Source organism: Schistocerca nitens, chromosome 8, assembly GCF_023898315.1.
Source record: "Schistocerca nitens isolate TAMUIC-IGC-003100 chromosome 8, iqSchNite1.1, whole genome shotgun sequence".
In the NCBI taxonomy this organism is placed as follows: domain Eukaryota; kingdom Metazoa; phylum Arthropoda; class Insecta; order Orthoptera; family Acrididae; genus Schistocerca; species Schistocerca nitens.
The window spans coordinates 463,679,762-463,705,852 of NC_064621.1; the positions used below are offsets into that span (position 1 = coordinate 463,679,762).

Genomic DNA, 26,091 nt, shown 5'->3' on the forward strand with positions numbered 1-26,091 from the left:
TGAGCTAAAGAAGTGGATAGGACACATCATCAGGCATCAAAGAATCGTCAGTTTGGTGACTGAGAATAGTGTTGTGGGGAGGGGAGGAGGGATAAGGAATAAATTATAGAATGAGACGGAAGCTTGGGTACGCTAAGCACTTTCAAGTGGATGTATGTTGTAATACCTATCCAGGGATGAGAAGTTGCACAGGACAGAATAGCTCGTAGAGATGCATGAACCAATCTTCTGACTCGAGATTAAAGCAACAATAGATAGTTCCGAATCCCAAAGTATGTATTTCAGTGAACATTGTAAAAACCTATTCTAAATCTGTAAAAGCATTTCTCCGACGTCTAAGTTGCGGTATACTATTGTCTTGCAGACTGCTAGTTCTGCCACTAAAAGACGGTGTGTTGTGTCCTAGGTGAATGAGGAGGTGCAGGAGCTGAAGAAGAAGCTGACCCAGGTTGAGGAGGACCTGGTGAACACCAAGAACAAGCTGGAGCAGGCCAACAAGGACCTCGAGGAGAAGGAGAAGACACTGCAGAACGTGAGTACTCGCTGGCGTCATTGGTAACTCAAACAGGTTGATGGCGTAACGGCTGAAAACTGGTTGCAAAGTAATAAACAGTGCACAGTATTAGATAAGTTTCATGTATTTTTTTAATTCGTAACTACTAAAATATTCTAACGAGAACTGAGAGAACATTGTTAATGCAAGTAAGTTAACAGTAATTTGCCATCAACTTATGATAGTGCTCATTATTTTCAGACTGTATGCTACCCTTAGATATAAGTGGAATATATACACTCCTGGAAAAGGAAAAAAGAACACATTGACACCGGTGTGTCAGACCCACCATACTTGCTCCGGACACTGCGAGAGGGCTGTACAAGCAATGATCACACGCACGGCACAGCGGACACACCAGGAACCGCGGTGTTGGCCGTCGAATGGCGCTAGCTGCGCAGCATTTGTGCACCGCCGCCGTCAGTGTCAGCCAGTTTGCCGTGGCATACGGAGCTCCATCGCAGTCTTTAACACTGGTAGCATGCCGCGACAGCGTGGACGTGAACCGTATGTGCAGTTGACGGACTTTGAGCGAGGGCGTATAGTGGGCATGCGGGAGGCCGGGTGGACGTACCGCCGAATTGCTCAACACGTGGGGCGTGAGGTCTCCACAGTACATCGACGTTGTCGCCAGTGGTCGGCGGAAGGTGCACGTGCCCGTCGACCTGGGACCGGACCGCAGCGACGCACGGATGCACGCCAAGACCGTAGGATCCTACGCAGTGCCGTAGGGGACCGCACCGCCACTTCCCAGCAAATTAGAGACACTGTTGCTCCTGGGGTATCGGCGAGGACCATTCGCAACCGTCTCCATGAAGCTGGGCTACGGTCCCGCACACCGTTAGGCCGTCTTCCGCTCACGCCCCAACATCGTGCAGCCCGCCTCCAGTAGTGTCGCGACAGGCGTGAATGGAGGGACGAATGGAGACGTGTCGTCTTCAGCGATGAGAGTCGCTTCTGCCTTGGTGCCAATGATGGTCGTATGCGTGTTTGGCGCCGTGCAGGTGAGCGCCACAATCAGGACTGCATACGACCGAGGCACACAGGGCCAACACCCGACATCATGGTGTGGCGAGCGATCTCCTACACTGGCCGTACACCACTGGTGATCGTCGAGGGGACACTGAATAGTGCACGGTACATCCAAACCGTCATCGAACCCATCGTTCTACCATTCCTAGACCGGCAAGGGAACTTGCTGTTCCAACAGGACAATGCACGTCCGCATGTATCCCGTGCCACCCAACGTGCTCTAGAAGGTGTAAGTCAACTACCCTGGCCAGCCAGATCTCCGGATCTGGCCCCCATTGAGCATGTTTGGGACTGGATGAAGCGTCGTCTCACGCGGTCTGCACGTCCAGCACGAACGCTGGTCCAACTGAGGCGCCAGGTGGAAATGGCATGGCAAGCCGTTCCACAGGACTACATCCAGCATCTCTACGATCGTCTCCATGGGAGAATAGCAGCCTGCATTGCTGCGAAAGGTGGATATACACTGTACTAGTGCCGACATTGTGCATGCTCTGTTGCCTGTGTCTATGTGCCTGTGGTTCTGTCAGTGTGATCATGTGATGTATCTGACCCCAGGAATGTGTCAATAAAGTTTCCCCTTCCTGGGACAATGAATTCACGGTGTTCTTATTTCAATTTCCAGGAGTGTATATATACAGGGTGTACCGGAAATGTTTCGCCAAACATTGGGGGTTGTAGAGGATGTCTTGAGGAACAAACAGAGCACAGGAACCTCTTCCGCAAATGACGTCCAATGACGCTACAGAACGTCGAAGTTATAGGCGCTGGCGCCTGCCATTAGGCCATCCTTTCGGCAGTAAACGTGGTTTTGTACGCTGACGGACCGTAACCGTAGGCACAACGCCTTGTAATGTTGTTTATTATTCAATGATCACACTTGATTGCCACGAGTGCCAGCGGAGAAGACTGAGCTATCTGCTGCATCTTACGAATGCGATGCTCTATTGCGTTGGTGGATGACGATTTCAGACAAACGTTTTCATCTGCAGTCTGTACAGAAAGATACTGGAGTTTCAGGAAAAAAATTATCTGGGGATCGAAACCTGTGTTCGAAACCATCATCCACAGAGACAACAGAGCACGTCATTCATTGGAGATAAGGTCTTTTTACGCAGCAGCTAGCTCCATCTTCTCCACTGGTAACGGTAACAATTAGTCGCGATCACTGAATAACAAACAGCATTGCGAGACTTCCGCCTGCGGTCCGTCAAATTTACAGTTGCTGCCGAAAAGATGGCCTAATGGCAGTTGCCGGCGCGTATGGCTTCGACGCTCTATAGCATCACTGGACGACGTTTCCTATCCTCGATTTGTTCCTCAAGACTTCCTCTACAACCGTTCGAAGATCGTTGCAAAATTTATGGGGCACCCTGTATATGTAAATATGTGTTGCTGTGATGGCTGAGTATCTATCTTTGTTTTGTTTCACTCGATGTGTGAAAATTTGCTATAAAACTAGAACAGAATCTCAACACTCGCAGTAGCCAGAAGGCATATATTCGTTGCGTTCTCAGCAAAATACCGCCGCAAAATACTTACGAAATGTCTCTGATATTAAATGTGAAACGATACGCAAAGTGGCTGGAAGTCTAACTTGAGGTGCTGGGTGTACGTGTGTTTGACAGGCGGAGAGCGAGATGGCTGCCCTGAACAGGAAGCTGCAGCTTATTGAGGAGGACCTCGAGAGGTCTGAGGAGCGACTCGCCACCGCCTCCACCAAGCTGGCCGAGGCATCAGAGGCCGCTGAGGAGTCCAAGCGGTGAGTGGCTACCAGTCTGGCGACTGCCGGTGTCACTAACGTCATCAGATATGGCTAAGTTTATTGTAAATGGCGTTACTACGAAGCCTCTGCTAATAATATAGAATCACGAATCCACCGCTTCTACATCTACATCTACATTTATTCTCCGCAAGCCACCCAACGGTGTGTGGCGGAGGGCACTTTACGTGCCACTGTCATTACCTCCATTTCCTGTTCCAGTCGCGTATGGTTCGCAGGAAGAACGACTGTCTGAAAGCCTCCGTGCGCGCTCTAATCTCTCTAATTTTACGTTCGTGATCTCCTCTGGAGGTATAAGTAGGGGGAAGCAATATATTCGATACCTCATCCAGAAACGCACCCTCTCGAAACCTGGCGAGCAAGCTACACCGCGATGCAGAGCGCCTCTCTTGCAGAGTCTGCCACTTGAGTTTGTTAAACATCACCGTAACGCTATCACGGTTACCAAATAACCCTGTGACGAAACGCGCCGCTCTTCTGTGGATCTTCTCTATCTCCTCCGTCAACCCGATCTGGTACGGATCCCACACTGATGAGCAATACTCAAGTATAATTTTGTGGTTGTCCAGGTTTGCTGGTCTACGAATCTCTGTGTGTCTGAAGTGACGGTTCAGGGTGGATGTAACAAATAAAATATTTGCAGATTTTTCCCCTCCACCTTTTATGCACAAAAATGTGAGATGCTCTGAACAATATCGCTGCATCAGTGTTGCCACCTTACAATTCTTGTAAGACCTGTCCAACTTACCATTATGACACCGCATCTATTTTGCGAAAACTTCATAACTGCTTGCATGAAAAATATATTCCACTTGTCTATGGGCTGTCGTGTTGTAGATTTACTGTGTAACTTCATTTACAGCAAGCTCAATGACCACCAATAACGTGAGAACTTCTACAACCAAAGTCTCTGCCACCTTATTCATCCTTGGCTTTAATATGTCACTTTGAATGGTGGATGTGTACAGGGCTGACATCACCAGATTCCGTAGTCGCAGATTCATTTTTAGAGGTGACAATTACAACTTTATGACTACCCGTATACCTAATGTAGGGATAGTTTATTTCCAGAATATGTTACTCAACACTTTGATAAAGTTACACCCTCAGTTCAGTTCGTGAATAGCCCGAAAAAAATAATGAAACGGGGAAAGTTCACGAAACGCGGAAGCTGTACGGTCGTTGGAACACTTTTGGCAAGGCAAAATTGACAATTCCTGGCTGAGTGAGGCGGTATTTTTGGCTCCATGCATTTCGCTGGTTATCTAGTCCCTCCGGGCTGCGAAAGTGACGCTATATCCGGGGTGCAAAATAGAAGAGCGCCGGGGAAATCGGTTCACGCGACGAAATTATCTGCGACGAGAGAGAACGGATTGAAAGCAGCCACTCACAGTGCCATGGTGTTCCATTAAAGCGCGGCCCGCCGCTGATAGAGAAGTCTATGGCTCTCCACAGCAGTAGGTTGAAAAACGCAACGAGCGCGAATTTATGCGCCAAATATCGATGAATACTATATGGTGTTATCCCGGAGGGCATAAAAAATTATGTCCAATAATAATACGTTTGTTTTAGAATTTCAAACTCAGTTTTTTTGTAGTTACGTTGTTATTTATATTGTCACGTCGTAAACACAATAAAGACCGAATTGGAAATCAGGGTCGTTAATGAAGTACAAAACTTAGCCCGAAAGAAGATTTGCGAGGAACACCAATGTTCAACCCGAACAGAACTGAACTCCGCGACGGAGAATGATTTATAAAAAACGTCGAATCTATATCACTAAACGACTAACCCTGTTCACGGTTGATCGTTCATGATCTCAGCAGCAGGTTGTCTATCTAACGACTTCCAAGGACAACAAAAATATAGTTTTCAGTAATTCATATAATTACTGACGGAATTTAAAACTAGTCTTCATTCTCTCATTAAGAAATTTAATCTTATTTTAAAGGTTTAACACATTTAGACAAATAATTAAGTTGGAAACTATGTAACTGTTTTGAAGCAACGTAAATCACGCCGAGTATATTTAACCAACATTTGAGCATTAGGGACTTAACAACAAACTTTGTATACAGTGTGTTTCAAAACTACTGCCATAAACTTTGGCTCGTTGTAGAAGGTGTCTTGAGCAACCCGTATCTGGAAACGTCATCCAACGTCGCTGCAGACTGTCGAAATTATGGTCTCCGGTGCCTGTATATGTACACTACGAGAGCAAAAGTATCCGGACACCTGACTGAAAAAGACTTACAAGTCCGTGACTCCGTCCATCGGTAATGCTGGAATTCAATAAGGTGTTGGCCCACCCTTAGCCTTGATGTCAGCTTCCGTTCTCGCAGGCATATGTTCAATCAGTTGCTGGAAGGTTTCTTGGGGAGTGGCAGCCCATTCTTCACGCAGTGCTGCACTGAGGAGAGGTATCTGACCCAGGTGGTATCGATGTCGGTCGGTGAGGCCTGGCACGAAGTCGGAATTCCAAAATATCCCAAAGGTGTTCTATAGGATTCAGATCAAGTCTCTGTGCAGGATGTCATTGTCGTATAACCGCTCCGCCACAGGCCGTGCATTATGAACAGGTTCTCGATCGTGTTGAAAGATGCAATTGCCTTCCTGCAATTGCTCTTAAACAGTGGGAAGCAAGAAGATGCTTAAAACATCAATGCAGGCCTGTGCTGTGATAATGCCACGCAAAACAACAAGGGGTGCAAGCCCCTCCATGAAAAACACTACCACACCATAACACCACCGCCACCGAATTTTATGTTGGCACTACACCCGCTGGCAGATGACGTTCACCAGGTATTCTCCATAACCACACCGTGCCATCGGATCGCCACATTGTGCACCGTGATTCGTCACTCCACTCAACTTTTTTCCACTGTTCAATAATCCAATGTTTACGTTCCTTACACCAAGCGAGGCGTCTTTAGGCATGTACCGGCGTGATGTGTGGCTTACGAGCAGCCGCTCGACCATGAAATCCAAGTTTTCTCACCTCCCGCTTAACTGTCATAGTACTTGCAGTGGATCCTGATGCAGTCTGGAATTCTTGTGTGATGGTCTAGATAGATGTCTGTCTATTACACATTACAACCCTCTTCAACTGTCAGTCAACAGACGAGGACGGCCTGTACGCTTTTGCGCTGTTCGTATCCCTTCACGTTTAGTTTAGGAGTATGGAAATCTGGCGTACAGATATGTGACACCAGTGACACCCAGTCACCTGGCCGCGTTCGAAGTCCGTGAGTTCCGCGGAGCACCCCATTCTGCTCTCTCACGATGTCTAACGACTACTGAGATCGTTGATAAGGAGTACCTGGCTGTAGGTGGCAGCACATTGCACCTAATATGAAAAACGTATGTTCTTGGTGATGTCCGGATATTTTTGATCATATAGTGTGTGTATGTACAGCGTTATTCCGTGATGATGTGACAAACTTTCAGGGATGATGGAGAACGATAAATGCACCAATTGGAGTTAAGAGACCCTCGTCCGGAAACGAACGAGTCGAAAGCTATATGCGAAAGTCGTTCTGCAATACGTGTACGGGTACTGTGCTGCTAATCTTGTAGGATAAGCAACTCTCAGAGGTTGCAGTATGGACCAAAACAAGAAAAAAAGTCCAGTAAACATGGACTCTGAAATGCATACGTTAAAAGCTACGAGCTCTTGTTCAGTAGAGGAGAAGTGTTTCACAGTAGCAAAGACGAAGAAGTACCCTTAGTTCTTCAGGTATGCAGTGTAGAGCCCGTGTTTATTGGACTTTTGTTTCCTTGTTTTGGTCCACACTGCCACCTCCGAATTCAGTCTTAGCAAAGGTAACACCGGCACACGTGTCGCACTAGCAGAGGTATCAGAAGGATTTTCGCTTGTAACTCTCAACTCGTTCGTTTCCGGACGGCGGCCCCTTAACTCAAATTGGTGCATTTATCCTTCTCCATCATCCCTGAAAGTTTGTAACATCATCATGGAACAACGCTGTTTATACATACATATACAGGCGCCGACGCTTATAACTTCGACTCTCTGTAGTGTAGTTCGATGATGTTTCCGGACACTTGTTCCTATCCTCAGTATGTCCCTCAAGACACCTACATTCCCTGGAAGTTTGTCGGTGTGATTTTGAAACACCCTGTATAATTTCAAACTTCTTCTGGATTGCCCCCTCCCCCCCCCCCCCCGACCCACAAATGATGAAAGGAAAAAAGTATATTACTTACTGCATTTTCGCTGTTCGTAAAGTAAAAACTTCAGCACCAGGCATGAGATTTTAATTTGTTACTTCTTTACTAATATCTCTAGTCGCAACACATTTTTAGACAGTATCCAAATGAGCTACTAAATGTACTTGTAAAATTATATCATTGTACTGCATGTAATTCGGGAGGTATGACGTCATAAACACGCAGATGCGTGAAAAAAAAACTAGATTTTGCTTAAAACGGAACTAAAATTACCCAGACTGTACCAATCAGGTGTTTGATAATAAGAGCACTTAACGACTTCCAACAAACTTTAAATATAATTTTAAACCTTTTGTAAACTTGTCCTCGCTTACGTACTTATCGTCATATATTTAAGACATTAACTCGTTAGCAAAGTAATCAGATGTTTCAAGCTCTTTTATAGGTGGGATTTTGACTATTTAAAGAATCAGGGTCGGGGCTTTACTGGTATCCCAGAATATACAGACATTGCAAACGTACAAAATTTCGAGAACCTTCCAGAAACGATAAATGGCCACCCTCAGCACAGCAGCCACCGACGCTAACCGCTACGGCTCACTGCATGCAGAATAACTAGCAGAATTATTAACGCCATATTTAGTGGATTTTCTTTTAGTTACTCTTCTGTCCAGCCAAAATCTCTTTTCTGCTCTCATCTGGACATAGATTGCTGGACACACATCTACTTAACTCAAGAAAAATTCGCACATATTCATGTCGAGATTCTTTTGGTTTTCTAGTTTCAGCCTTCCTGTCTCGTTAGCTACCTGATATGAAACACTTCACTCTCCTGGCAACAATTTAAAGATGGGTGTTACAAAAATTGTCGACGACTTTGTTCAGTTGGCATCTATTATCAACCAGCAATGAAGTGTTTCGTGTCATTCAAATAACGAAAAATGACGTATGATAACTAGAAAACCAAAAGAAATTGACGTGAGGATGAGCCTATTTTATAAAATTTAGTAGCTTAGGGTTCCTGCGTAACCATGATCACTGCCGATAACAAATTATTACATCTTCTGACGATGGTACTTTACACTGTCGTTTCCAATTTTGCACCAAACAAACACATTTTCATTTCCATTAATTTTCCTCTTCCTCTTGTTCTCACTGTCAGTGGTTTGTCTGCAGATATTGCTCGAAACTGCATGTTCTCTAAGCTAGAACGTCCCTGTGTCGAAAATCTTCAGATTCCATGACTTCGGTGTGAATCAGCTCAAAAATGTTCAAATTTGTGTGAATTCCTAAGGAATCAAACTGCTGAGGTCATCGGTCCCTAGACTTATACACTACGTAAACTAACTTGTGCTACGAACAACACACGCACCCTTGTCCGAGGGAGGATTCGAATCTCCGGCGGGAGGGGCCGCGCAATCCGTGACATGGCGCCTCAAACCGCGCAGCCACTTCGCGCGGCAGAATCAGCTACAATAGCCTGTATCATCTGTGCACTTCCTACACAAAGAGTGTCAACAAATAGCCCTAAACACATTTAGACTTCCAATTATCTATCGTTGATGAGTGCACTAGCTCCGTGAATTGTAACTGCCTTCAGACTCCAGTATTTGGAAATTCTGCGCTGACAATCCGGATTAGAAATTGCTTTTCAAAAGGTAGGAGTCTGAAACGAGTTATATTTTAAGTAGCTGGTACATTTAACCATCAACTGATTAATTGAGGTCGGAATGTTTTTAGAGGTGCCAAGTTTCGCCTCTTTGTTGGTTGATGCTATATGCGGAGAAAGTCCATGGTGGCAGTGCTAATGTTATTCGTTCACTATAAGAATATTTTCCACTATCTCTGACACTGACCTATGAAGGCTTGTTTACTTTACCTGTTTCCACTCTACTGCCTCCGGTGCTATCACATTTTAAGGCAACTCCGTGAAATCACCAAAAATACTCTTAACCTAGAAAAGAACGATCAGGCAAATCTGCGGTGTCGTTTCGCGAAATTCATGTAGGCCAAGAGTCTTGGAATTCTAACTCTGTCAGTCCATCATAATATTTATTTTTGATAATGGTAACTTCTTTAGAAGAAACAGCAACATTCATTCGGTGAACACTTGACGAAAATCGATTTTCCCTATAACACAGTATTGTGGATTGTACAAGGAGGTGTGCATTTGTTCAGCAGGTTTCACTTTTAATAGGCTTCCAGCAGAACTGAAAAAGAGACTCTTCAAATATAACAAGGAGTTGAAACCTTTCCTAACTCTACACTCCTTCTTTCCCTTATTTGGTTTATAATGTGTTATTTACTCGTATACTGTCTCAAAATACGTCTATCGTCCTTTATTAATTCTTTAGTTTCTTCTGTTTATAAATTTTCTAAACATCATTGAGTAACTTGTTCCATATCCAAGTAGCTTTGCTTAGTAAGTTCCTACCGTACCTCATAACGAAACTAATTGAAGAGTGGACATGGAGAACGTTCTAAGTGCCAAATCTGACATTTGTCAGGAGAATGAAAAAAAATCTATATCTGTTTGTACATATTTGATTTGCATCCAAAAAAACTGAGAAGGTATTATGATACCACAGAATTATGCTGCTCACCGCATCACTGCAAAAAATAATGAGACAAATTAGAAAATAAATACTTTATTAAGAACGCTCTAAGTGCCATACCAGGAAAGTATTTGGGTGTAACTGCCAGATAGAAATTTTTTACAAATTTATTCTTGCAAAAAGAAAAGATAACAGCATTCATATATTGTTAATACAGGCATTTATTTACACAAATAGCTTTGTTACCGGTTCCGAACTGACTTTCTTCAGACTGCTATTCCGGTTTATATTACGTTTGCTGCTGTTTACATTACTTTCCGGCTGTTCTTTCCCAACCACTAATGTAAACAACAACAAATTAATTTACAAGTGAGCAGCCAACTTAGGCTGAATCTCTCGGTTAGAAACTGTTAAGGGGGTTATTTGAGTAAACAACTAGCATCATTGTCAGTGGCTGTTTGCTGTTTCCTTTTTTGGAGCAATCGTATTCCTTATATAGAGACGGTTTCAAAACTGTCAGTTTTCGACAAAACGGAAGGAAGTGTTCTTCCAAACGCCATAAATAGTGATATACTACGTTTTATCTAAGTTAACACAAGTACAGAAACACAGCATTAAGTTTTCAACTGGCAGAACTGTTATTAACAAACTCCAGTTTTCGTATCTTATATTGGAAATCCAGAGGGAAGTACAGCATGGCACAAACACCATGCGCCATCTACTAACGTATATATGAGAGACTTGCTCCCTGGTGTGGCGCCAGGTTGAAGTCTAGGGACATGTAAAAAAATGCTGAGAACACAACAGCACTGCGAACTTGTTTTGTGAAAAAATGGCGCTTAGAACGTTTTACATTGAACTCTTCAATTAACAACGTAGAGAAAAGTGTGATGATATGTGCTAAGTGAGCGGTGCACTGTGTCCACAGAATGTGCAAAGTGCTGGAGAACCGCAGCTTGCAGGACGAGGAGCGCATGGACCAGCTGACCAACCAGCTCAAGGAGGCCCGACTGCTCGCTGAGGACGCCGACGGAAAGTCCGACGAGGTGCGTCAGACGAGTGGCACGCCGAGGCCCCTCTCACGTTGCGCACCCCACAGCGTACTAATGGAGGGGTTGGCGCAAGGAAGTGCTAGTTCTTGATTTCGCAATGGTCTGATCACATTATCTGCTGTGTTTTCAAGTGCCCCAAGTGCTGGTAGCAAGTAGCTCCATTTGTACTCCACAGGGTGCGCCGTTTATCCTCAAAACCCAAATTACTTCTTGTACGGAACCAAAATAAAAACGTTGTTCAGCTACCAGTAGACATAAACCACCATGATTACTTTTCTTACATACACTACTGGCCATTAAAATTGCTACACCAAGAAGAAATGCAGATGATAAACGGGTCTTCATTGGACAAATATATTATACTAGAACTGACATGTGATTACATTTTCACCCAATTTGGGTGCATAGATCCTGAGAAATCAGTACCCAGAACTGCCACCTCTGGCCGTAATAACGGCCTTGATATGCCTGGGGGCATGGACTCACAGAGCTTGGATGGCGTGTACAGGCACAGCTGCCCGTGCAGCTTCAACACGATACCACAGTTCATCAATAATAACTGGCGTATTGCGACGAGCCAGTTGCTCGGCCACCATTGACCAGACGTTTTCAATTGGTGAGAGATCTGGAGAATGTGCTGACCAGGACAGCAGTCGAACATGTTCTGTATCCAGAAAGGCTCGCACAGGACCTGCAACATGCGGGCGTGCATTATCCTGCTGAAATGTAGGGTTTCGCAGGGATCGAATGAAGGGTAGAGCTACGGGTCGATGTAACGTCCACTGTTCAAAGTGCCGTCAATGCGAACAAGACGTGACCGAGAAGTCTAACCAATGGCACCCCATACCATCACGTCGGGTGATACGCCAGTATGGCGATGACGAATACACCCTTCTAACGTGCGTTCACCGCGATGTCGCCAAACACGGATGCGACCATCATGATGCTGTAAACAGAACCTGGATTCATCCGAAAAAATGACGTTTTTCCATTCGTGCACCCAGGTTCGTCGTTGAGTACACCATGGCAGGCGCTCCTGTCTGTGATGCAGCGTCAAGGGTAACCGCAGCCATGGTCTCCGAGCAGATAGTCCATGCTGCTGCAAACGTCGTCGAACTATTCGTGCAGATGGTTGTTCTCTTGCAAACGTCCTCATCTGTTGACTCAGGGATCGAGACGTGGCTGCACGATCCCGTTACAGTCATGCGGATAAGATGCCTGTCATCTCGACTGCTAGTGATACTAGGCCGTTGGAATCCAGCACGGCGTTCCGTATTACCCTCCTGTAGCCACCGATTCCATATTCTGCTAAGAGTCATTGGATCTCGACCAACACGAGTAGCAATGTCGCTATACGATAAACCGCAATCGCGATAGGCTACAATCCGACCTTTATCAAAGTCGGAAACGTGATGGTACGCATTTCTCCTCCTTATACGAGGCATCAGAACAACGTTTCACGATGCACGCCGGTCAACTGCTGTATGTGTATGAGAAATCGGTTGGAAATTTTCCTGATGTTAGCAAGTTGTAGGTGTCGCCACCGCCGCCAACCTCGTGTGGATGCTCTGAAAAGCTAATCATTTGCATATCACAGCATCTTCTTCCTGTCGTTTAAATTTCGCGTCTGTAGCACGTCATCTTCGTGGTGTAGCAATTTTAATGGCCGGTAGTGTATTTGTTCATTACGAAGTTACGAACAGCAGGATATTTACTTATATAGCATCCTATACCTTTTATTTGATATCCCATTACCTCTCCTTAAGATATGTTCTGAAACGTGACACTATTCACGTAAACATGACGTTATTAATAATTTAACACAAAATTGACTTTGAGTCTCCCGTACTAGCACAAAGTGCAGTTACTTGGGTTAGCCTGACTCGTCCACTTTCTAGAGTAAATAAACGGAAACGTAAGGAAAACGCACGCCGGTAATTCCACCGCCACTCGTCTGCAATTGATTTTACACTGGTGAGCTAAAACATTATGACCACATAGTTAACAGCATGTTTGTCCGTGTCTGGAACAAAATACATCACTGATCTGCATATAAGGGATACGACAATTTGTTGGTAGATTTATGGAGGTATGTGACATTAAATGTCAACGACAGATCATGTAATTCCCGTAAATAGTGGGCAGCTGATTTGTATACACGGTGTGGGCACCCGATGGTCACCCAGATCAGTTCCATGGGATTTACATCAGGCGAATTAGGTGGTCGAAACATCAACGTGAGTTCACTATAATGTTTCTGAAACCACTGTAGTACGGTTCTGGCTCCGAGACAGTAACAAGTATAATGCTGAAAGATGACATCGCTGCCGGGATAAACGTCAAGCGCGAAGGGATGCAGGTGGTTCGCAGCTGTCAAAGTGTCTCATGCAAGCGCAGGAGACTGTCTCCCGTAGCATAATACTGCTCCCACCAGTCTGTTTCGGTGGCGCACTGCACGTTTCGAGCCGCCGTTAACCTCGATGACGGCGTCTGTATAGACGAGCATCGAAATAGTGGAGCAAAAATGTGATTCACCCGAAGAGCCGACATATTTCCATTGATCGACGGTCGAATCCCTATGGTCCCGTGCCCACTTCAATCGTAATTACAATGTCATTGGGTCAAAATGTGAACACGTAGGGGCGGTCTGCTGCGGAGATACATGTTCAACAACGTACGCTGAAGGATATGCTCCGAAACACTTGCGTATGCGCCATATTTTGCTCTTTCGGCAGAGATGCCACAGATCACCAACTGTCCTACTTTGCAGACAAGCGTCCGAACATTACGTTCGGTGAAGAGTCGTGGACGTCCAACCATTTAGCACCTAATGGTAGTTTCGTTGTCCTTCTACCTCTTTCTGTAGATGCTAATGACAGTAGCGCTGAACATTCGACCAGCTTCACCGCTTTCGAGATGCGCGTTCACAGGCTCTGCGTAATAAGAATCTGACCTTTATCAAAGTCGCTTATCTCAATAGATTTCCCCATTTGCATCCCAAATCTTCGGTAGGGTGATCCCCCCCTCCGTGTCTCCTCCGCTTACATACTTTTATTACCGGATAAGATGCCCGCAACACCACCTGGAGGCATCCAACTTCGCGGTGGGTTGAGGTCATAATGTTTTGGCTGTCAGTTTATGAATATATACAGCGATCTACGTTGGTGCGGATGTTGAGTGGGGACCTTGTTCCCATGTTGTAAATAAGAATATTATTGCAGTTACTGTTCTGCTAACGTATATTCTCCTTAAATGAGCAGCATTTCCATCTTGAGGGCTCTTATGACCTTACCGCTTGGCGCCCTCATCCACAAACCATCACCATCATTTCCACCTTCATTTTGTTGGTGTACATTGGCCTCACACATTCCTTCAAACCAAGGCAGTTGACTGAATGACCGTGATCATTTTCCTTGTGCTTCCGTTCGTTTACTATCAAAAAAATGGTTCAAATGGCTCTGAGCACTATGGGACTCAACTGCTGAGGTCATTAGTCCCCTAGAACTTAGAACTAGTTAAACCTAACTAACCTAAGGACATCACAAACATCCATGCCCGAGGCAGGATTCGAACCTGCGACCGTAGCGGTCTTGCGGTTCCAGACTGCAGCGCCTTTAACCACACGGCCACTTCGGCTATCATTTCCAGCAAGAAAGCTACTTGCATTAGCCCAGCTACCAGGAAGGCGTGCTTGTTACATTTTTAATAACATAATGTTTACTGAAATGGTAAACTGTCACACGTGTCAGAACAAGTCTTGACGAAAGGAAGTAAATTACAGAACAAAAAAGTAGAAGGTTCTTTATATATAAAAAAATATATCCTGATGTTCATATCGTCGTGGCGAATTAAGTTGCAAGAAAGGAAAACATTGCTGGTTACTGTGACACTGATAGTTAAACAACAGTTGATTGATACATCTTTTAGTTTGTTCTGGACAAAAAGTTAACTGCGGTGGTGAAGATAAATGAGCTTCCTGAATAAACAGTTTGCCATACTGTGTCTATGTTCTTGTCTTAGAATTTAACCAACACATCACATGTAGTAGGTCAAAGTGACGCTCGTGTGGGTTAGCACTTTCTTCCGCAGCACTTTCAATTATACTTCGTTCAATAACTCTGGGATAGATAATGTAAATTTTATTTGGAAAGCAGCAATACATTGTTAGTACTTTATCTGGCATTCGCAACTAATTTAAAATGTTTATTTACTCGCAAAAAATTGCCCCACGGCTCTTCAAAACTTTTCAACACGAACTGTGTTAATGATTCCATTGTTGTTCTGACGAACATAACCTGGTGGAGTATTACAACTCCATTCGAAAAAGTTGAATTTCTAGATTCTCTTCGAAAAAGTGAAGATTTTATGGTCCAAATTGGATTGTGTTGTCCAGTTTTACGATGTGCAAAAGTGTCTCAGTCAGGCCAATGACAGCCAATACCAACCTTTAGATTTTAAATTTTAGTAACGTACTGGGGAAAAGCGAGGTTTTTACTTTATTGTAGACATTTATATGATGTGCCTACAGAGCTTGTCATCATTAGCTGAATGACTGGTCAGTATTGAGAAGCTTTCCACTGTTTTTTTCCTACATGCTAAGTGCAATGTTTCGCGTTCTGGGTAGAACACTATAACGCCGCTGAAACTTTCCCGGGAGCACAAGACAGTGCAAAACTAACTGATTCTTATACATAATGGAAACCGAACCTCACCGATAAAATTTCGGAGGTTAGTCACAGATATTTTGTCATAAAGGAGGCGTGATCGCCTGTTGTTTGTTACAGAGTAATAACGGAGTTATGACTTACACGTTTTTTTTATTTCAATTACGTTTATTTCTGAGAAGATACCTTCCCATCAGAGAAAAAGCCTGTAATATGCTTTCACTCTGATTCAGAAGGATCCGGGTTCTCGGAGGCTCCCAGGTGCAGATGCAAAAGCACTCTGATGAGGTTGTAGTCGTTGCAAGGACAGTTCTGCATAGCATCGTTGCGCCGCTGTCGTATTGCATCCGTTGGACCCAAACACAAGATGCAGATCAGCAGACCTACCTATATCGCTGGGTATCACTGTTAACGTACAACTAACACTCCCGAAAAACAGAAAAACCCGAGACAGAACCGAATGGTGCTAAATGCAAACTTGAGAGCGAAGAATAAAAGCAGGCATTAATGTTGTCAGCAGTAAGTACTGTGAGTGAATGGGATGAGACAATTTTCGAACAAGATACACAGCACGTACGTCGACGCTGCACTGTTGCGCATATTTTTAGTCAAGGACATATGTGAAATTAAATGCTGGGAAAAAAATGAAACGAAATGTAATTGCTAAGCAATGATCCACCAGAGACCAAGGTTCCCCTGAATAGTCTCCGAGAGTTTTTCGATGGATTTGTTACTCATCCTGGACATGAGTACTGTAGTTTCATTTCACGAAGGACGTTGACTATTAGCCACTGTAACTTGGTTTTGACATATTTTCTGCCGACGAGGTGGTAGGCTCAGTTCGGTTAATTCTTATTTCCTATTTTTTTGTCTTGAACTGATATTTTTAAAATCAATTACGAAAGTAACTTGACCCCATATTTTCGTTTTACGTTCTTACTTAACACTATATTATCTACATCTCTAATTCGTGCAATTAAAGAAGTCCAAAACTTCAGTCTATTTCTTAGAAAAAAAGAAAAAGGAAGGTCATGTTCGATTCATACGAATTGCGATACCATAATTAGAAGTTAAAAGATGACTCGTGAGGGTCTAAATTATGAACATAGTGCTATTAAGATATATTCGAGTGACAGGCACTGTGGGGGTGCCAAAATGCGGGGAAATAGGTAATGAATACCATTAGGTAGGTAAAAATAGCTATCACATATTAGCAATGACGTCAAAGAGGCGAATGCAAACGTAATCCTTCCCATGACTGCTAAACATCATAACTGACGCTAAGATCAAACTAAAAGATTCCTAAAACTGGTTTGGCACATCGAATCATCGTATACACCCTTTTTTTCCACTATTTTTTTGCATCCTACAACCGTTTACCTGAATGAGATTTTCACTCTGCACCAGAGTATGCGCTGATATGAAACTTCCTGGCAGATTAAAACTGCGTTCTGGACTGATACTCGAACTCGGGACCTTTGCCTTTCGCGGGCAAGTGCTCTACCAACTGAGCTACCCAAGCACGACTCACGCACCGTCCTCACAACTTTACTTCTGCCAGTACCTCGTCTCCTATCTTCCAAACTTTACAGAAGCTCTTCTGCAAACCTTGCAGAACTAGCACTCTTGAAAGAATGGAGCACTTGCCCACGAAAGGCAAAGGTCCCGAGTTCGAGTCTCTTTTTTTTTTTTTTAAATAGAGGTGGAGCCCCTCCACGCCCACACCGGCATGATGGCCAACACAAAAGGTCTACTGCCATCTCTGCTTAAGGGTTAGTATTCACTAAAGTGAGGTGTCGCAGGGTGTGGGTACTGCAATGTTTGCGTACGTCTGGTTAGGATTAACCATTAATACGCGCTCATCTGGAGATAGATTGGTCGAAATCTGACGAAGGGTAGCGGTTTGAAGGGCAGAGGAAAAAAAGTGCCAAAGCAAGAGCCAAGGGAAAAAAACCTCTGCGAAAGTTAGGTCGGGCGGCAAGAGCAGTAGCGGTTGTCTTGCTGCCTGCGATAGGTTGTGCAAGGATAGGCTTTGTTAGTAGTGGGTATCATGCATGTCGATACCTTGACGTTGTGCGTTTGTGCTGCTCGGCGGCTGGCGCTGGGTGCTGGTACAGAGTCCTCGTTCAGCGTCCTGCAACCTGCAACAGTTAGGTTTGTTATCGGTCTTGTGTCCGATAGGTCATATACCGGAGGCACAGTGTAAGGGAGTGTTGGCAGATTGTTCGTGCGTCTGTGGGCGAGCTCGTCGGTGTCCCTGCTGTGGCCTGTTGGTCGGCTCTAATAGCAGCTGGTAGTTGCCAGTCAGTGTTGCTGATATGCAGGGGCTTACCGACGTTTGTCGCTGTTTGCGTATGTTAGTTTACCATAGGTGGTTATGCCCTAGCTAGCAGTGTCTTTGGCCGCTTGTGTTTCCACCCGTGGTTGTGTTGTTCGAGTCTCGGTCCGCCACACAGTTTTAAGCTGCCAGGAAGTTTCAACCATTTACCTCTTTGTTCTTTCAGTTTGATTTTTATGTGTCAAGGGGTTTATATTTTTCCTGAGTTTTGCTAATATTTCTTGCCTCGGTATAGAGCGTCATTAGTGTAATTGGTGTTCTCAGGTGTCACGCAAGCTGGCCTTCGTTGAAGACGAGCTGGAAGTGGCTGAGGACCGAGTCAAGTCCGGAGATGCGTAAGTTCTGAACCTGACACGTTGAGACTTAACGCTCAAGTACTGGCTAATACTTTGATTTTCACTGTCATTAATCCGCTCCAGGAAACAACAAACATCAGGAACATATACATATAAACTCAACAATAAATGAAGACGAATAATACAAATTAAATCAATATTATTGTGAATCTTATATGTCACAGGCTTATTGAAGTGATTATGAAATAGATATTAGAATCACGTCCAACACATTAACAATTTTAAGATACCAAGAAAGCCATGATATCATGCTTTAATTCTTTTACTTGAACTGTCCTATTTCATGTAGTTCATCTTTTGAGAATATTCCATTAGCAGAGTCTTATAAGATAAGGTTCAACAATTTCCATTGTAACTCATAAGTTTTTGTGTGACTTTCGGCATAAGCCAGTTTACTTTGACAATATTTCACTTATTACTCCGAACTAGCACGAATTTAATGATATTAAATGAATATATTTGAATTATCTTCTACAGTCCCTACTAATGTTGACACTTAACCCCTCTGTAGGTACTTACTTTTTGCTACTGTTTCATTAATTTTCTGCCAGCGTCGACATTGGCGTTTATGTAAAATATTTTATCTTGAGTGATAGTTCTAGTGCAACGGCACCTGGAATTTGTTTTCACGACGCTTGTTATTCAAGTTTATCACTCTTAATTTTCTACATCTTCACTCTTTTCGCTCTGCTGTGGGGTGTTTTCAGATGTTAGTTAAATGTTTTAGTCTCCCATGACAGTTCATGAACATGCTTATGAAAAGATCACCGAATCACTCCTTGTATCTGGCAAATCATTCAACATATATATCAGCACAATAAGTTTACGTGCTTGCCTATAATTTTGTATTACACATTTTGATATCTATAGCAGTGTGACTTTACTTCTGACACAAAGAAATTAGTTTCATATAGTACTTTATAAGGCATGTAATTAAGTTATTCCATACCGAGAGTACTTGGTCCTTTTACGGAACAGTAATTTCTTTCTAATGTCGCCTGCAATGACTGCAGAAACAGTTACACTTACGTCCTTCTTTTTTGACGTGTACACTGATTTTTGCACTTTCCCAATAGGTGGATGGTGACTGTTACTTGTTTCTCTAATTAGAACTAATGAGAGGATCAGTTTCCGAATCTCCTCCAGTTAAAAAAAAAAGGTTACGAGGTTATAATAGGTTCAGCAATTACTGTTTTCTTCAGCTGGGTAGTCGATTCATCTTTTGCATTAATAAGTGCTCGGTTAGTTCAACATTGGTTAACTGAAATATCATAAAGAATTGTGGGGCCAGGAATGTGAACCAACGAAATAACCCAACTAAATCTGTCTCTGCATGCTATCTGTTTCACATCTGTGGTTAGAAGGAAATTTCCCCTCAAGTTATCTCCTAAAGAAAAATAATACATTGTCTACGGAGGAGCAATACTAATTGACAACAAAACTGTATCTCATGTGATTCATTTAGAGCACTTAAGCAAATTAATGCGGTGTTATGAACAAGCTACAATGCCAGTTTTTATACGTCCTTAAGCACAGTACGAATCAGTAGCTGTAGACATCTCATTAAATTAATAAATCAATGTGGTAGTTTAACTATTTTCGATAATACTTTTAATTTGGACATTTACTCCTTTTCAGCAAGATCATGGAGCTTGAGGAAGAGTTGAAGGTCGTCGGTAACAGCTTGAAATCTCTGGAAGTATCAGAGGAGAAGGTAGGTGTCCAACAATGTAGCAATGTTCTTATCGATGTTGCGCGACAGCCAGACATTTGTTCTGCAGTATGTTCTGGAAAAAAAAGAGAGCTCACAGTTCCTGTTTCCCTTTCAGGCCAACCAGCGAGTAGAGGAGTACAAGAAGCAGATCAAGACCCTGTCTGTCAAGCTAAAAGAGGTACGTCAAAAGACTCACTGCCACTGATCTTTAGAGTTATGAATTGATCTCGCTCATGAACTAGCGAACTCTCAGCACATAATTTTTTTAATCTCATGCTCTGAAATTGTGCACCGATATTTATGATATTTAATTATATACATCGCCTATGACTCTCTATTAAGTCAGGAAGGAAAGAAATTGCAGGGATCTAGCTCCTATATATGACACATCCAAATTCTTTTGGAAAACAATGATATAGTTTTCGATCTTTGCCGTTCTTGTAATTTTTTGCTTACATTACTGTATCTCTTGTCAGTATAATTTACTTATTGATATGGTAAACATGTCCTAATGACTATTCGCTCTCCTAGTACGATGTTTATCACTGATTTCATGACTTCATTTTTGGCCTGTTCTTTAACATCTGGTCATGTAGTCATTCAGCAACCAATAGTTTCTAACGCCTTTCTACTCACAATGTTTTCTAATTCCTCCTGATTCCACTTCAAAACTTTGCCACGCTTCACATCCAGATAGTGTTGCGGCCCAAATATACAGCTTCAAAACGTTTTCTGAGTTTTCTGCTACCGTTGACAGAAGCAGATTTCTTTTGGAGAAGAACTAAAGAGTTCTGTCATTTTGCTTGGTGATGCTTCCCTAGTTTCGTGTTTAGCTAGCTACTTTTAGCGTAGTTTCTGCACCTCACACTTGTGTGTATGTTTTTCAGTTTAAACAGCATTTTTATTTTTAATTTATCAAGAAAGTCTTTGCCGTGTGTGCGAATTTTTTCTCCTCTGGCGCTTCTTTGACACACATGAAACAACAATAGTGATTTACGGGAACATGTGATACATCCTACCTCTTCCATTTCTCTATACGTATTAATCCAATCCGAAACGTATGGGCGAGAGACGTAAAACTGTTAGTACTCTTATTAACGCATAATCTTCTAACGAACTTTCTTGAGGTTTTGGTGATGATGCTATTGTGTGAATCTATTGGTTCAGCTCCAGTTTTATGGAATTTTCCAGTTCCTCGAATGCCCCCCCCCCCCCACACACACACACTAGAGATGTTAGTAACCACACAGATGTTTCTCATCATTTGTTGCCCACAGTCTGCATAGATACTTATTTTACCGCTATGCTTCTTAAGTAATTCTTTACATATATTGGCTCTCCACCTTTTTCGGTCTTCTGGTATTCATTTTGTCACTACATAACTGTTTTGCAGTTTCACCTTACCTACCAAATAGTATCTTTTCTTCCTTATTTTTGTCCCTTTCATCATCCTCTTTAAAGCATCTGTCGCTTCCTTTATCTCTTTAAAACATATGTAATATTTGTCTGTTTTCAGCAACACATCTTAAAATTTCCACAATCTTATATCTTTCTGTCCTATTTGTTCTCCTCAATACCCATATTTTGAAGGCCTCCAATCTCTCATCTTCCTTCCTCAATGTCCACGTATATGTGCCGTACAAAACTACACTCCCATCTAAAATTTTTATATTTTTCCCCCGTTTGTCTGCTTAGTTTCCCTCATAGTGGCTTCCTGCTGTTGAAGCCATTGGAATTCTGCATTTAAATTCTCGGATGTATGTCATATACTCCTCTATTAAGGTGTCTAAGTATTTGAAATTTTTACTTGTTCATTTGGGTTCTGTTCTAATGTTAAGGTTGTCATATTTTCTTCTGTTTCCACGCCCTTATTCTTGGTTTTTGTTTTGCTGTTGATTCTTGTCCCATACACGTAGCATGTTGCACTCAGGTCTTCTACCATTTTGTTTATTGTGATTTCATCATCAGAGGAAAGCACCAGATGTTCAGTGAATTTTATACATTCAGTCATTTTCTCACCGAAAGTATACCCTTATTCTCTTGGAAACATTGCCGTAAAATTTCTCCAAATATTTAGTGAACTTGGTGGGAGAAATACGGAATCCTAGTCTTTATTCTCTTGGAAACATTGCCTTAAAATTTCTCCAAATATTTAGTGAACTTGGTGGGAGAAATACGGAATCCTAGTCTTATCCCTGTGCCTACTAGACTTTCATTTGTTATCTCTTCTACAATTTGTGCCTTGACTTTCTGCTCCATGTGTAGGTTCATAATTGGGCTGCTCTCTCTCCAACTTATTTTTTTTTTGCTCTTAAAATTTGTAGGCTATTGTCCCAGTGTATTCTATTAAACGCTTTTTCCAAGTGGGTATAGATAGACAGGTAAACGAAACGTCTGTGTTTTTTTCTCTCTCCTGTTGATGTTAATAATCGTGTTGCGTCTCTCAGTTCTCTTCTGAAACGATGTTGTTGTTCATCTATTTAGCTCTCTATTTTTGCGTACAATCTCCTTTTCAGTACACTCAGAAACACTTACACTGCATGTAGTATTATGCTGATGGTCCTGAATTGTTCACATTTATTTTGTTTTTATTTTTCTTTATGGGTACCGTTATCATCGTAACAGGTCTTTTGCCCACTCCCCATGTTCATACGATTCATTACAGAACAATGTAACCTCTTTCATTCCGTTACTTCCTAGACTCTTAAATAATTATGCTGGCAGTTCTCTTAAATACTTATGTTGGCAGTTCGTCAGCTCATTTCATTAGGGGCCCTTCTCGCTTCATCTTCCATTAAATGATACCCTTTTTTATCTTCATGAATTGCTTGTTCATCTTAAACAGATATTCAACATTATCTTTGTTTTGGCTCATATAGTTCTTCTATGAACTCTTAACATCCGTTCAACAAGTCTTTTTGATTACGAACTAGAATACTGTCCCTATACCAGTTATCATTCCACTTTTATTTCTCTTGTTTCCTCCAAACGCTATCTTTTTAACTTGCCTATACTTCAATTTGTACTTACCTTGATCCTTCAGCTACTCTATTTACTCACACTTTCCCCTCATCCATTTCGCTTCTGCTTCCCCTGTCTCTCTTCCTAGGTCATCATTTAGTCTTCTATACATTCTTCTCCTTTCATCTGTTGCTATATTTTACCATTTCCCTCTCTCCTCTGTCTTCGTCAGTTCATATAGCTAACATCTATGATTTCAATCAAACTTATGGTGTATGAACGCCTTGGCCACAAACGAAAGTGGCAGAAGCGGGAGTTCTAGATGGCCGAGAAAAAAATAGCATTTTTGGCGCTGGTAGGACGAGGCATGAGCCATTTATGTTAGCATAGTTTTCAGGTAGTGGTTGGTGCAGTGGCAAATGTACAGAACAATAATCCGAGGTTGGCGGGGAGGAACCCCTGTGCGCAAACTTTTTAAAAATTTGTTTTCATTCTCTGTTTTTAGGTCACTTACAATGAAAATAAACGGAAATGATGCTCATTATATTATATTTATTAATAGTTTCATAAAAGGCATGAAAAGGAAAGGCAAAGGAAGATTTTGGATTGCAAATAAATTTTCAGGAGCTTTGCATGTAAGTTTATATACCTTAATTATTTTGCAGTTGATTTTTTACACGTGCTGGGGTGATATTCATCCTAAAAGCAGCGGAAGCAGTTATTTTCTCTGCATTTTGGACACGATATAAAAGCCACATTTTTACAGTAACATGGTTGTTTTAAAATTTCTATAGAAAAAAGAACTTGGTTTACATTCATAAAAGGTTCTCTCTCAACACACAGCAAACTACGCTTAATGCATCACTTCGCCAAATATTTACGAGGATAACTGGTGATGTGCGGTGGAATGTGTTTTGATGCAGTCTTCTCGGGATTTCTTGGAAATTTATTTTAAATTCAAAATTTGCTTCGCCTTTCCTTTTCATGCCTTTCATGAAACTGACACACAGACAACACGGATTTAGAAAACATCGTTCTTGTGAAACACAACTTGCTCTTTACTCATACGAAGTGTTGACTACTATTGACAAGGGATTTCAAATTGATACCGTATTTCTAGATTTCCAAAAGGCTATTAAAACTGTACCACACAAGGAGTTTGTAGTGAAATTGCGTACTTATGGAATATTGTCTCAGTTATGTGACTGGATTTGCGATTTCCTGTTGGAGAAGTCACAGTTCGTAGTAATTGACGGAAAGTCGTCGAGTAAAACACAAGTGATTTCTGGCGTTCCCCAAGGTAGTGTTATAGGCACTTTGCTGTTCCTTATCTATGTAAATGATGTGGGAGACAATCTGAGCAGCCGTATTATGTTGTTTGAAGATGACGCTGTCGTTTATCGACTAATAAAGTCATCAGAAAATGAAAACAAATTTCAAAACGAGTTAGAAAAGATATCTGTATGGTGAGAAAATTGGCAATTGACCCTAAATAACGAAAACTGTGAGGTCATCTACATGAATGCTAAAAGAAATCCGTTAAACTTCGGTTACACGATAAATCAGTCAAATCTAAAGGCCATAAATTCAACTAAATACCTAGGAATTACAATTACGAACAACTTAAATTGGAAGGAACACACAGAAAATGTTGTCGGGAAGGCTAACCAAAGGCTGAGTTTTATTGGCAGGACACTTAGAAAATGTAAATCTACTAAAGAGACTGCCTACACAACGCCTGTCCGTCCTCTTTTAGAATACTGCTGCGTGGAGTGGGATCCTTACCAGACAGGATTAACGAAGTACATCGAGAAAGTTCAAAGAAGGGCAGCACCTTTTGTATTATCGCGAAATATGGGAGAGTGCATGATGGCCATCATTAAAACAAAGGCGTTTTTTCTTGCAGCGGAATCTTCTCGCGGACTTTCAATCACCAAATGCGAAAATATTTTGTTGGCGCCGAGTTACATAGGCAGAAACGATCACCTCAATAAAGTAAAGGAAATCAGAGCTCGCACCGAAAGATATAGGTGTTCGTTTTTTCCGCGCGCTGTACGAAATTGGAATAATAGAGAGTTATTGTGAAGGCGCTTCGATGAACCCTCTGCTTGGCGTTTAAATGTGATTTGCAGATTATCCCTGTAGACGTAGATGTAGATATTAATTGGAAAAATATATTAAGCATTATTTTGGTTTATTTGCAAAGAATTGTAAAAATTTATAAGAAAGAAAGGAAACAAAAGTTTTCGGATAGAGACTCGATCCACTACCCTCGGATTACCGTTCCACACTCTTTCTGCTGCGCCACCTGCTGGTGGAAAACAACTCTAACATAAACACATGCCTATCAGGTTCATGCCAAAATTACTATTCTTTTTATGCTTCCCAATCTGTAGCTCTCGCTTCTGTCACTTTCATTTCTGGCCAATCCCTACCATCAATTAGGACGAAATCGGTGATGACGAATACTCGCGGTCCCCTTGTAAGTAATGATCACAGAAGAAAAATATGATATTAGTTACGTGTATAATCTGTTTATTAAAATGGAAAAGCTGTTGCCGTTAAAATACTGTGTGTGTGTGTGTGTGTGTGTGTGTGTGTGTACAAGCGCGTTGTTTTTAGCTTCATTCGCGGTGCGCTGCGAGCAAAGTGGGTATCTGTAGTCAGTGGTATAAAGTTGTGCTGGTGTGCCTATGTTCCAGGCGGAGGCCCGTGCCGAGTTCGCCGAGAAGACGGTCAAGAAGCTACAGAAGGAGGTGGACAGGCTGGAAGGTACACACAGCGCATCTGCTCATTCCACACTCTGCTCCCTAGCGCCCTCTGCCGCTACGCCCCCAGTGGTAGCGACAACTCCGGATCGCACACGCCAAAATACGGCATTTTCAGGACTGGGTGACA

The 26,091-nt window shown here is 42.5% G+C and overlaps 1 protein-coding gene across 2 annotated transcripts in view; it reads left to right on the plus strand.

The window, feature by feature from the left end:
* Positions 1-26,091, plus strand: part of LOC126198493 (tropomyosin-1) — a 112,626-nt gene that overhangs the window by 36,030 nt on the left and 50,505 nt on the right. For both annotated transcript variants that reach the window (XR_007540080.1, XM_049934868.1), the window contains exons 3-9: positions 407-532; positions 3,211-3,344; positions 11,037-11,154; positions 18,427-18,497; positions 20,157-20,232; positions 20,348-20,410; positions 25,896-25,965. Coding sequence is in view for 1 of the 2 variants with exons in the window: in XM_049934868.1 (XP_049790825.1) it covers positions 407-532; positions 3,211-3,344; positions 11,037-11,154; positions 18,427-18,497; positions 20,157-20,232; positions 20,348-20,410; positions 25,896-25,965 (658 nt within the window). In the remaining variant the exon portion in view is untranslated. The remainder of the gene's footprint in view (positions 1-406; positions 533-3,210; positions 3,345-11,036; positions 11,155-18,426; positions 18,498-20,156; positions 20,233-20,347; positions 20,411-25,895; positions 25,966-26,091) is intronic.